Here is a 12,826-nt window from a genome sequence, read left to right on the forward strand (position 1 = left end):
GATATGCATGTCAGTATGGATGACACTGGACACCTGAACACATGAATTTACTTTAGTAATGGAAGTTTAGAGTACTGAAAAATAAAAAAATATGATTTTACAAAATAACAAGGATACTGCAGTCAAACTTCTGAGTCACAGACTTTCTGCAGCTTGAGTAAAGGTTCCTACTTAGGTCCAGTTCTAAACCTCTTTCAAAGATGTCAGGCTCATTAATGACATTATCGCTGTAGCTCATCACCATCCAAATCCATGTAAAGCCTAAGCCGGGGCAAGAGCAACCAACCACTGTGCTACCTGTTCACCGTTTTTCCTCCAGCAGCCATCAAGGTTATTGCCAAGACTCATGATTTCTGACCTGTATTGTTAAGGACAGGAGAGGTGCTGCAGTCACTAAAAAACAGACAAAACCAAACCTTGAACCAGACTGAAACTCACCTGACAAACAGACCATAAAAATTGTTACAGTATCCTCAGCCTGACAGTCTAAAGGGATGTTTTGGAGGCAATTATTAACTCAAACAGCAGCTTCTCCTCCAAGACCGAATGTCCCAGGAGTTGGTCCAACATAACTTATTGTTGCAACAGTATAGATTAGGCAACTTGAACATACAGACCTGGGAGCCTGCTATCGTCCCTAAAGGAACAAGACACAGAGCTTTCGGTGACCTGGAGACCTGCAGATGCCAGAACACTTTACAGGCTATAGTAAGCAAGTGTCTGTAGCTTCAGCTGGAAAATTAGCAGCAGCAGCCAATAACAGATGATAGCGGCTGCTTTACCATTCCCCTCTCTACCCCCACGCCAGTCATGCTGCTCTTTTTCTCTCCATCTTGCAGCACACACCCTGCTCCCCTGAGCCGCTGGCAAAGGCAGAGGGAGGAGGCAGAGTGGTGTTTTCCATGTTTTCTCCTCCCTGCTTACACCTCTCCATTCCTCCACTCATGCAGCTCTATGCTGTTCCTCAAGGCACAGACATAAAGGACGTATCAAGATGAGCCAGGCTTCTTCAAGCTATTTAAGCTTTCCTCAGATTCAGCTCAGCATATTCAAGCAACAAAGTATGCAATTAACTGGAAAGGAAAAGTGGTTCTTAATGGCTTCACCAATAACAAGAACCACTCACCTGCTGGACAGCACTACTAATGTCTCCATAGTTATACCTATAAATACAGTACAGCAAGACAGACAGGACTTTTTCAGAAAGACAAACATGATTCCACTCTATTATCACCTTTTTATTGTTAAAAGGACAGATCTTGACAGTGGAAAAAAAGGATGTTTCACAAGGAGAACAGGAAGTAGCTTCTACTGGTCTTTCAATTCCTTCAGTCTTCTGATGGCAGATTTGACTGTCACTGCAGAGGTGGTACTGGAAAAAGAAGCAGAGTCATTTGCATGTGGCAGCACAACAGCCTGCACGAGTGTTATTTTTTTGAGAAAGCACTAATCATTTCAAATAGTTATTGTCTGACTGCACTGTCAACAGGGGGCTAATTCCACTTTGATTTTCATGACAACAAAGCGTAGGCCTTTGTCTATAGAAGCACACGCAACTTCACCAGCGACATCTCAACCCACTTTACCCAGTCAAGCATAGACTACATGCACAAGCACATGGGCTCTGATTCCTAGTGACTTATGTGTGGGGCCAACAGCGTCTTCTACCAGGACTCGGGGAGGAGGAGAGTAAAGAATGGGAGTAAGGAAGAGCACCATCACAACAAGAGTTCAGTGCTTTTAAAACAAAAGCAAACTGTGGAAATAGATCTCCTTGGGGTAAAACTGGTTTTGCCTATTGTATCTGTGTCTCTGAACTGAAAGATGGTGGTAGTAACCACAAAAAAATGCTGCTTAGGCTTTGAAAGTAGACTTAAGAGCTCCCTTACACAATTACTATTTTTTTACAGTCAAAAGAACCAAAGAAGGAAAAATAATCCAAATAATCCCCAGGTCAGAAGCATAATTTATTAGAAGCTGTTGGAGCTCTTTTTAGAATAGCTTGGATGCACATCTGTCAGGTATCACCCACACAGATGATTCCACCCTGAGATGGCTGGATGAACCAGTCATTTTCTTTGCTCCTTCCAACATCACCACAAAACTGGTTCAAGTGTAACACACTGTACAAGCAACAGCTGTAGTTTACATCTTCAGTAAGAAAAGCTACTACAGCCAAGGCAGAGACTACCTGGATAAAAATAAGTTTCAGCATTTGCAAATGTTTCAGGTTTTTTTTTATTTGAAGTTTAGGAAAATATGCAGAAATAACTGCTTTGATGAAGTTCAGAGGATTAAAGAAATTTTGGAGTGGCCCACCAAAACCAGCAGCAATAACACGATGGATAAAATGCAATATTCACAGAAGCTGCAAAACAGATACTAGAAAGAATAATGTTCAAATCCAATTTGATCCTGTGGCAGATGCCCTCACCCACGACAGATCTAATCCAATCAAATTTTAAGACTACAGGCAAAAAAAAAAACAAAAACCAAAAATCAAAACCACGTATCACTAACTTGAAACAGACCTACTTAAAAATAGTAGATTGAAAAAAACAAAACAAAACAAAAAACAAAACAAACACCAAAACCCGAAAACTGTATTATGCCTCAGCCATGTGAGAATAAGTGCTGATAGGAGCTTCATTTCCTTACTTGTATGTCCAGGCACCACCAGCAACTGTCTTCATGCAGGATCCACAGTGCCAGATACCCACAGCCTTCCTCTTCATTTTGGTCTGTAAGGAAAAAAAAAATGCTCTCTCAATCAGCTGAAAAAGCCAAGAGAACTTGTACTATCATCCAAACAACAAATTTCAGGTGAGAACATCAGCATCACAGCATAGCATTACCTACAGGCCTAGTTAAGACAGGCAGAGATCAGGGAACAATTTGATTCGGATTCTTCACAACACAGAAAGTCCTTCTGAAATACTTTTTCATTCAGACATAGAATAAACTGGGTCATTTCTAAGTGCATCATCAAAAATTCAGTTCTTTTTGAACGAGAAAAATAGCAAGGAGTTACACTAGTCATAATAACCAATATTCCTGTCTGGTTTGATGACCAATGCAATGTTTCTGTTCCTAGTGCTCCTTTCACCTGGACAGGTCTCCATCATCTTGTGAAGATGACAACGTGTTTGCCTGGACTTATATTTGATTTAGGCAGCTTTGCAAATGTGGTCATCAACATTGCCACATCACATCATGAAGACACTAAACATAAAAAGAAAAAAAACACCCCACATTTCCAGCTAGATACCTACTTTACAGACATCAATAAAAATAATCTGGGCAAAGCACAAGCTGATAGGCCTCTCAAACTGTCAATAACCAGATTTAAGAGTGCGTTTTGATTATGTACATAAGCAAAATTCCTCCCCATCCAGAGTTATAACAGGACACAAATCAAAGTAAGCAATTGAAATCAAAAGCTGCAAGTGGGAAAAGGAAGCTCTCTTCTTCCCCCAGGTAAGCTGTAAATGTCACCAAAGGAGGAAAAAAAAATACCCAAGTCATGTCTTAATTATCAGGATAACAAGTGTGTTGGTTAATTGCCAGGTCTTTTTATTAGATATCTAAACCATAGAGTATCGTAACATTTCTCACTGTTTTGTGTAATGAAATATGCTTGTCTTCATTAACTACCAATAAACATACACGTGAACCCTCCACCAACTCTTTTTACTTTAAAATGGACTCTGACAATAGCCTAAAGCTCACAATAAACTAATCCCTGTCTCAAAACTAGTTCAGTCATCTCTTTGATAGAAAAATTATCAAAGAATCAAATTGCAGTTCTAGCACCATTATTTTTAAAGCTGTTTTAGGGAGGGAGGTCTCTCACCTTGCCACAGAAGGAGCAGGTATACTTGGCATGCTGGCTAATTTCTATCTTCTTCACCATCTTCCTAAGGGATGCTCCATAACGGGTACCGTATTTACCCACAATCCCAACCTTCTTGGTGCGCTTAGCCTGTTGGGATGCAAACCAGAAAAAGCTTCAACTTTACCAAAATCTCCATCTCCCTGGCAGCTCCTCTCTCCTGACACATGACAGCAAAGTTGTCAGCACTACAGCCGCCAACGCCTCTCCATGACGTTGGAAATAGCATTACTTATGGAACGGTGAGAGGCTGACGCCGGCACAGGCTCCGGGTTGCTGCGGGGGAAGCTCGGGAGGCGGCCGCAGTCCGGCAGCCGAGCACCAAACTCACATCCCTCCTCAGGGCCGGCCGCCCCCGCACGAATCGCTGCAGCCGGCAGAGCCGCCCGCCAGACACTGGCACCCCGCGGGCCGCGCTCAGCCCTTCTGGGACGGCTACTGGGACTTCCAGCGCCTCCCTGCCCGCCCCGGCCTGCCGTGTCTCCCCCCGGCTCTCCCGGGCCCGAGCCCCTCCGGCAGCCGCCTCCCCCACCGCGGGGACGGGGCCTGCTGAACGCCAGAGCCCGCAGGGGCCACCGGCCCACAGCACAGACCCCACCGATCCGTGCTCCGCCCGCAGCGGGCTCCGCGCTGTCCCCCCCGCCGTACTGCGCGGCCGCAGCGCGGCGGCCCGAAGCGGATGGCGGCGGATGGGCCGCCGCTCCCCGGCGCCACTCACCATCTTCCTGCCGGCGCGACGCGGAGAGAGAAAGCCCAACTGCGCAGGCGCGCTATGAGCCGTCGCTGCCGGAAGTGACGCGCTGGCAACAGAGAGTGGAGCGGATGGGGCAGGGAGTGGGTCCGTCTGCAGCGTGGCGGTGCGGCGGTCTGCGGGGCGCTCTGTGTTCCGTACATTCACCCCGTGACAACGGGGTTATCTAAAGCCTAAAGCACAGGAACGGGCACGCAGCTGCCGCTCAGAGACCAAACCGAAACCCGAGCGGCACATCCGCGCCGGCAGCGCTGAGTGTGAGGCGTGGCAGGACCTAAGGTGTCCCTCGCCTCATTTCTTCAAGAAAACAGGCAGCAGGTAGATGTCAGAAAAGCAACGGCAGACCAGACTGGAGCTGCAAAAGGGGTAAAAAATATATACATATAAAAATCAACGGACGAGCAGCACAGGTAGCCACGCTGCCGAGCTGTAGTGCCTGTGTGGGGATGAACAGCCCATTGCCCCCGTTGGGAATATGATCACCTCAGCGCTTCTCGGGGCGCAGAGCCGGCTGCAGCTCATCCACCCGGCCCAGAGGGAGCCGAGCCCACCTGGAGAAACCACCCCCACGTACTTTTTGCAGGTGCTTTTCCTCCCGTGACAGCCCCATACCCACCCGGGCTTCCTTGCCCTCCTCATTTGCAACCTATTTAATTAATAGGGAATTAACAACTAGAGCATAGCCCACCGCCCCATCAGCTTTTCCTGTTTGGGGTCTGTACTTTGGGAAACACTCACAGACACACATCACATCCCCTCTTGGCTCTTGCTTTGAGGGTTTGAACACTCATATTTTTAATTCCCTGTGTCACACGCCAGGCTCCTCCATCATCCCTGCAAGCTCTCCTCCACCTCAGCAAGCCCTCCTGGGAACTAGGGGGCCACAGCCCTGTTGCAGACAAGGGCTCAGCAGGTCTTCAGGGAGCAGTATTTATATCTCTCTCTGCTGAGTCAAAATCTCATTCAATACATCCTAGGAATATATTTGCCCTTTTCAGATTCTCATCATAATAATGACTCACAGGACACATCTTCAATATCAACATATTAAAAGAAAAAAAAAAAAAAAAAAAAGAAGAAAATGAAGAGTTCCTTTGGCTGCTTTGTGACTATTTGGTTACAAAATAAAATTGCCAGTCAACACATCCAGGACAGAGGCTCCAGTCTGTATTTAAAGTCCACTCTGACAGGACAGCCTGCGCTCATACCCTTCATCTACCAGTATCAGAGCCAGCTCTGCCAACAACCAAACCCAGACCCTCGGACAACTGCCATTCTCAGCACTGCCAAAATAAACGTACATTTCCAAGTGATTGAGAAGACGGATGGATGCAGCCAGGCCAGCACAGCTCTACAAGCTTTGCCTTGGCAGTCCACCACCCTGAACTCTTCAGCATGCCCAAGGCTGGGGCATGTGCTGAAGACATTGTTCAAACTGCCCTGTTTTATTGTTCAAACTGCTCTGTTTTATTGTTCAAATATTCTTATCTGTTCTTCCTGAAACGTGCCTTTGTCTAACATGGGTGAGAACAGAGGCAGGTGTACAAGCTGGCATTGGTCACAGCAAGATGCTCCAAGATGGGTCTTTCCCTTTACTCTGTTGGGCTTCAGACAATGCCAAGTTAGTTATACCTTCTTCGATGGGCAGGTGTAAGGGTCCCCAAGAGTGCTGCACATCCCTGGGCCTGCCTGTGGGTCTCACTGGCATCCTGCACCCTCCCTTGTACAGCTTTTCATCAGCAAGCTTTGGAGATCCTGTCTGAGCCTGCTCCGGCTTCCCAACCACCTCCTCATCATATAAATGACAGACTAATGGTGTAACTGGGCTAAGGCCTGTGCAGTCTTTCCAATCCCTTGATACAATGACTAAAAGCACTTTCCTGCAAGATTCTTCTCCCCTTTTTCATCTAGTAAGGATAAAGTGAATCTCAAGTGTACTTGACAAGCCTTTGTAACTCTGCAGCAAACCAGCTGAGATTTTATGGGTCCTGACAGAGTACACCTAGCACTCCTCTAACAGGCCTGGGATTTATCAGTATATAGATAAGATAAACTGAGTTTGTGAGAAACAGAATTGTCCAAGGGTACTTTCAGCAGATTTCAGAAAAATACTGTTTTGAAGTAGCTGTAGCTTTACAAGGAGGAAGAGAATTACTCCTATAGGAGGCAACAATATGGCTATACAAATAATATCTACCACATTTTCTCTCAGTAGGTAGACAGCAACATTTCTCACCCCTTACACAGAACAACCCTCTTGGCAAGCAGAAAGATCACGTGCCCTAGAAACAGATTAAATGCACTTGTGTTCAAGAAGAAAGACATTTAAAAATGTTGAAAAGTGTGTGTGTGTATCTCCTGACCAGTTGCTAGAGCAAGAGAAACAATGTTTAGCTCTCAGTCTCAAATCATAGAATCACAGAAACATAGAATCATTTCAATTGGAAGAGACCCTCAGGATCATCAAGTCCAACCATAACCTAACCTACATCTAGAGATAAAGCAGTCCCTCCAGCTGGCCAGTCACATGATACTTGGTCCTACTCCTCTTCGCATGACCGCAACAAAGGCAGCTTCTGCAATCAAGAATGAAAAGCGAGTGTCTACCCAGCACAATTGCACACAGCCTGTAAGGCATTTCCATGACGACACTTGCTGAAAATAGGATAATCAAACCCTTTGATGCAGGAAAATATCCCAGTTACTATCAGGTTGATCTTTCAGCACATTTTCCTCCTCAACCTCAGAAGAGTGAGCTTTTTGTCCATGGCCAGTACCTGCACACAGTCAAGCATGCAACCTGCACAGCATGTTAGTTCCTGGCCTCCCGAAGCTAAATGTAAGCCTTTAGTTTGCTTTTCCCCCACCCTTCTCTACAAATCATGGCTATAAAACATAGCTAACTGGTACCTCTGTGAAATTCTATCTTCTCTTGTACTCCCTGGTCACATTTGCTTAATGATAGCCCATTTCCAAGTATCTTCTACTAGCTGTTGATTCATCTATATGCAAAATACCATGGGAGTTTCCCTTTTGAAAGCTGATGAGTCTTAAAAAGTGCAAAAGGAAGTTTCCCCCAAAAGACCCACCTTTTAGCCATTGCAACTATTTTTTTTAAACCACTAATATGTTCACTGCATCACTTATTTCTCAATCTTAAGGTCCACATGGAAGATGAAATTCTAAAATAGAAAAAGTACCAGAAGCTTAGGAACCATTACTTAAAACAACTTTTTATTTAAACAGCTCAGTCCAGAATCGGTTTCTTACAAAACAAGAACAGAAGTTCACATGTCCTCCTCTCTTCACTCATCAGTGGAAACCAAGTACCAAGTCTTGAAGAAAACACACACACATACACACACACTCTTCCTGAGCAGCCAGGCTTAATCGCTGGCACTCAGCACAAGCTTCACCCTCCACTGACACAAAAAGCACGTGCCATGGAGCAAGTCCTAAAATTTAGCAGATGAGGCCAGAGATCAGTGTGCTCAGGCAGACACGTGCCTAACAGGCAACACACACTCCTTGGCAGACAGTTTTACTGCTTAGTTTCAAGGTACTGACTGCTTTGCGCAGACAAAAATATGGGGCTCTCCCTCACCTCCACAAATGTCAAGATCTGTCTGGACCTTTTCCCCTCACTGCCAGACTGAACACCAGAAAGGCAGTTTGTGAGCATAAGAGCCAAACACTGCCAGTGAACTGACTGCTATAAATACAGACCAAAATTCTTGGAGATGGAAGACTAATGTTAAAAGCACTCTGCAGCTGCTGAGAAGTTTTCACAATAGTCCTGCCTTGTGGACAGACAACCATTATCTGCTTTTTAAACAAAACAATTGTGGAAACTGACAGAAAGGAGTAAGCTACTTGCCCATGGCCACTCAGTCCTCAGCAAAACCAGGACTGCAAATCCTGCAGGCTACCAGGTGTGCACTGCTCATCTAACATGCTGTCAGGTTGCCTTCTCGTCCTTCGAGATTAAATGCACCACAGATACAGAAAACTTAAGTCTTTTATTTTTGAAAACTCAAAAAATAATACTTGATTGCTTTTGTTTTCTCTTTTTTAATTTTAAAAAAAAATCTCTTAGTCACCTTCTCACTGCTGCCACCATTACGCTTTAAAAAACTCCTCAATACGCCGCTTTCTGGGGGGACTCACTGAACATGTCTCTCCTCCTGTATCTTGCAAGGCACTGCCAGAGTCAACCTCACAGCAAGCATCAGCTGCCTCCAAAAGCAAAAGTTCGTCAGTGTCATCTCCGCACTCAGAGAAGGTCCTCTGGAAAAGGTCGTATATGGTCTTCTGCTTAGGATCTGGCTGAAAAATTAAAACAGACAATCTGCACACAAACTGTCATATAAAAACAAAGTGAGCAGCAATCACAGGCCACTTCCCCTGAGCCAGTGTACACCTGTGTATATATCGTATGACATATATATCATATGTATATATACATACACGTATATCTGAGAGACATATACCTCAGAGACATATAGATGCCATGGAGGCTATCATGCCTCCTTGCATGCAGCAGGTCTGGGAACTCTCTCTGGAGAGTCCAAGTCAAGTAATGGATCCTGGGAGGAGTTGCAGAACATGGTCTGTGGTACTAAATAGAGCACAGCTGTAAGGTCAGCCTGCCAGTCACAATGTACACCAGTCAAAGCCCATTCAGCCTCTTCCAGGGACCACTGATAATTTTTTTAGGTCAATTACCTTAGGGCAGTAATTAGTGGATTCAGCTGTTTTGGAGAAATTGGTTTCTGAAAGACCAGCTTCCCCCAGCACTTCAATTTTCTTTTGAATCATTGGCCTAGGAGAGATAAACAGATATTACTGAAAGGAAGAAAGTATCATGCAAAGACACTGTGTCATTTACCATGTGTAGATGACAAAAAAGATAAAGATGGGTTTTCTACCAAAGCTTGTTAGTTCCTTAACCTGTCCTGCACTCGTTTATGATGACTGTACACTGTCTTGGGATATCAATCCATCCAGTGTAAATAAGTATCAATCCAACTTAAGTAACAATATTCAGAGAACACACATATCCAACAGGCAAACGAGTTAACTGAGGCAACACCAGTGGTATGAAGTCAGAACAAGAAGATTAAGCTAAAGAGAGTCACAAAAGCCAGAGCATTCAGTCTCCAAGGCAAGCAATGGTAAACCCCACCAACAGACGCATCAGCATTTCCAGGGTATCTCCCAAGGTACTGCAGGAGGAAGAATTCATCCCTAGCCCAAAAGGCCGAGAGGTCCCAACTGCACGTGCAGATGGGGCACTTTGAAAGAAGCAAAGGCCACAGTACAACTAATGCATTTACCAAATAGCCTTGTCCTCTTGTTCTTTTCTCGCCTTTAAAAAGTATGCCAGTGTCCTTCTTTGAAGAGCCATATTTCCTTCCCATTAAGCACTAATGACTGCATGGACAGCATTTCACAAATAAAGGCAGAATTACTGTCATTAACTTCCCATGAAACGTGGGCGATGCATCAGTTTCCAGATCCCTGCACTGTAGGGTTGTAATTATTTGCCATCATGATATTCTGGGAACTGCACAAGTTCAGTTGGTTCATTCATTCCTTTAAACAAGGTAATAAAGATGTAATTTTGGACTTTAAATGAAGCAGCTGGTGGATAATTTCTTTTCATCATTTGCAGGTCAGGTCCCTTGCAGCACTACGGATTCCTCAGATCCTTCTCTTGCCCAGGATGTCTGATTCCCCAGCCCTAAGGACCAGTGTCCACTGAGAGCTCTCACTGCAACCAAGAAGGCTCAGACCACAACTCTCCAGAGGTGGGTCAGCAGCACTTCTTTAATCCATCCAAAGGGCTCACTGAAGAGCAAGAGGAAGGGAATGGTGCAGTCCCTCTCTAGAGCTCCCTGTCCAAGCACACAGCAGCCACATTGCTCCTCACACCTGATCCACAGTACACTGAACCAGATCCAGTGTCTGTTGGTTTTGCCTGAAAGCATTCAGCACTTCACCCCAGCACATGAATGCTCTGGGCTGTATCCAAGACACTTTCTTCTCCTTATACAGAGGCTGTGAAGGTTTTAGATGTATCCGCTCTCCCAGAGTTTCTCTCAACAGCCCCTTCTTTGTCAGATAACTACTTGTATTCATCCTGCTTATCATCTACTTAGTTACGTCCACTGTGGCCAGGCCAGCTCACAGCAGCCTTGACTGGCAGTTACTGCTCCTCCCCTGACACGCTGTGGAAATCAGCACTAACGTTAAGCACCTTACATACAGTAAAAATAGGTAGCAGGAGAGTCAAAGTGTCTTTCTCACTTCCTACCATAAGTAGTCATCTGCTGTGCCTTTAGCCACCAGGTAGTGAACATTAACAGAGCTTGTCTGTCCAATTCGATGTGCCCGATCTTCTGCCTGGATCAAAACCTTTATGTAAAAACATGACAAAGAAAATAAAGTGAGAGCTGCAACATCTAAGAAATTGTGTAAGCACCAGAGAACAAGGAGATCTCATTTCTTGTGCTCAGCAACTATTTCTCATCTAGATCCTGTTAACACCTGCATCCTCAAACAAAGACTAAACCTAGAAGTAGTCTGGTGCACTGAGTTCCCAACAGATACTGAGTATTTTTCATAAGTAGAGGGTCAGCACTGATGATGGACCCTTTCAGGTCTTGTCTGAGCACACTGTTAAGAGCTCTGTGAAGTTAAGAAACAGGAGCATGTTTCCCTTCTGTACTTTCTCCAGCCAGCAAGCTGAGTAACCAGCTTCACTGCTTCAAGCCCAGGCACCTGGAAGTGCACAGACAAGCAGCCATCAGAGAAAAAAAAGAAAGAAAAACCCTAGAGAAAGTTCCCTGCCCATTACATCTCCTCCCAAGCCCCACTGTTTCTGCTCTCCAGAGAGCATCCAACCTCTGATCCCCCAGGACACATACCCCTGGATTCCAGAAGAGCTCTGCAAACACCACCAGGTCCGCAGCAGACAATGTCAGGCCCATGTTTGCAGCAGTGAGGGACAGGAGAGCCACAATCTGCTTCTCTGAGAACTGGAACTTCTGGCACAGAGACTGCCGCTCTGCTGAAGGTGTGGAGCCGTCAATCCGAATGTATTCAACACGCTGTGAAAAGGCAGAAGATACTTTTTAGAGGCCCTGTGTCCCCTTTCCCATATCCTCCTCCCATGTTTCAGTGGATTGTTTCCCTTCCCCATGCTAAAACCAGGAAAGTAAAAAGACAACAGTTGCATTTTTAGGACCTTTCCTTATCTTTAAGGCAGAAGCACTTGTAGCTCAGCATATAATGTACCTCCCTTCGGTTCACAATGCGTGACTTGCTCCTGTGTCTATTGCTTTCCTACCAATCCCAAGCAACAGGAAGAACAGCAACAAGCTGGCAACTCAGGTACAGTGGAAAGGCAACTGGCTTAATATGAAGCTGAACACTGTGTGCTGATGTTACAGCTGCTACAACCTCCCCAACCTCCCAAAGTCTTCCCCGGTTTGTGATGGGAGGAGATGGGATCATGCACATCTCAGCTGCTCAGCTGCTCAGGAGAGGCATGACAAACTTGGGTAATGCAGGGCCACAACACTTCAGTGTCCAGCCTCCCTGCTCTACTGGAGGGTGCTGCTACAGAGGGAGCAAAGTCACCACTGCTACTGTGGTTTATAGTTTGGGATATTAAATTAAGCCATCCTTCACGCTGTCCCAGCATGACCTGGAACTCTAGGGGCATCCATGGAAGTCTCACATGAATAACTAGACCAACACCTTTGAAGTCAGAGAGATGACTGGCAGGTCTATCAAGTCTCACTACAGTATCCCAGTTCAAAAATGTAAGAGACTAAGGAAGGCAGCCATAGCTGGACTTGGGTTGTTTCGTTCTCTCTCTCTCAGGAAAGCCTGGAGGAAAAGGGGAGATGGCCACACATATTAACACTCCTCCAAGAATTCAAAAGCTCCAGGGCAGACCATGGAGATTAAAGAACATTAAATACAACAAAAGCCATTCAGCTAATCCAAAGTACATCCTGTGAGGCATTCACCCTGACAGCTCAGCTCCCTTGGTGAGGGCACATTTAGAAGCACAGCAAGCAGAAAATATCTCTGCCACTAACTTTCATAAACTATCTGATCGGCCATAACTCTAGGGAGCTCTTAAACAGCTTTGAAGCTGGAATAGCGATAAA

At 45.3% G+C, this 12,826-nt stretch overlaps 2 protein-coding genes across 7 annotated transcripts in view; both read right to left on the minus strand.

Moving 5' to 3' along the window:
* Positions 1–1,225: 1,225 nt before the first annotated feature.
* On the minus strand, positions 1,226–4,692 carry RPL37A (ribosomal protein L37a). Its single transcript, XM_080346996.1, has 4 exons — positions 4,611–4,692; positions 3,854–3,982; positions 2,659–2,741; positions 1,226–1,372 (listed from the first exon to the last, which is right to left on the minus strand). The coding sequence occupies exons 1-4, from the start codon at positions 4,611–4,613 to the stop codon at positions 1,309–1,311; spliced, it is 279 nt and encodes a 92-aa protein (XP_080203122.1). The 5' UTR covers positions 4,614–4,692; the 3' UTR covers positions 1,226–1,308.
* Positions 4,693–4,818: 126 nt separating this feature from the next.
* SMARCAL1 (SNF2 related chromatin remodeling annealing helicase 1) overlaps positions 4,819–12,826 on the minus strand; it is a 41,966-nt gene continuing 33,958 nt past the window's right edge. For 3 of the 6 annotated variants that reach the window (XM_080346995.1, XM_080346994.1, XM_080346992.1), the window contains exons 14-17: positions 11,573–11,755; positions 10,960–11,060; positions 9,369–9,465; positions 7,943–8,969 (exon numbers count right to left, since the gene is read on the minus strand). In XM_080346995.1, coding sequence (XP_080203121.1) covers positions 8,763–8,969; positions 9,369–9,465; positions 10,960–11,060; positions 11,573–11,755 — 588 coding nt within the window. In that variant the 3' untranslated portion in view covers positions 7,943–8,762. Of the gene's footprint in view, positions 4,999–7,732; positions 7,826–7,942; positions 8,970–9,368; positions 9,466–10,959; positions 11,061–11,572; positions 11,756–12,826 lie in introns of those variants that run through there. The other 3 variants (XR_013922292.1, XM_080346993.1, XR_013922293.1) reach the window with 3 other exon arrangements.

The sequence above is a fragment of the Nesoenas mayeri genome (genome assembly GCF_963082525.1).
Source record: "Nesoenas mayeri genome assembly, chromosome: 6".
NCBI classification, from domain to species: Eukaryota; Metazoa; Chordata; class Aves; order Columbiformes; family Columbidae; genus Nesoenas; species Nesoenas mayeri.

Coding starts and splice junctions, on each gene's coding strand:
- RPL37A (XM_080346996.1), bottom strand. Junction 2,742..3,853: donor CCTGCTCCTTCTGTGGCAAG/GTGAGAGACCTC, acceptor TTTTCCTTACAG/ACCAAAATGAAGAGGAAGGC. Junction 1,373..2,658: donor GGTGGTGCCTGGACATACAA/GTAAGGAAATGA, acceptor TTCTTTTTCCAG/TACCACCTCTGCAGTGACAG.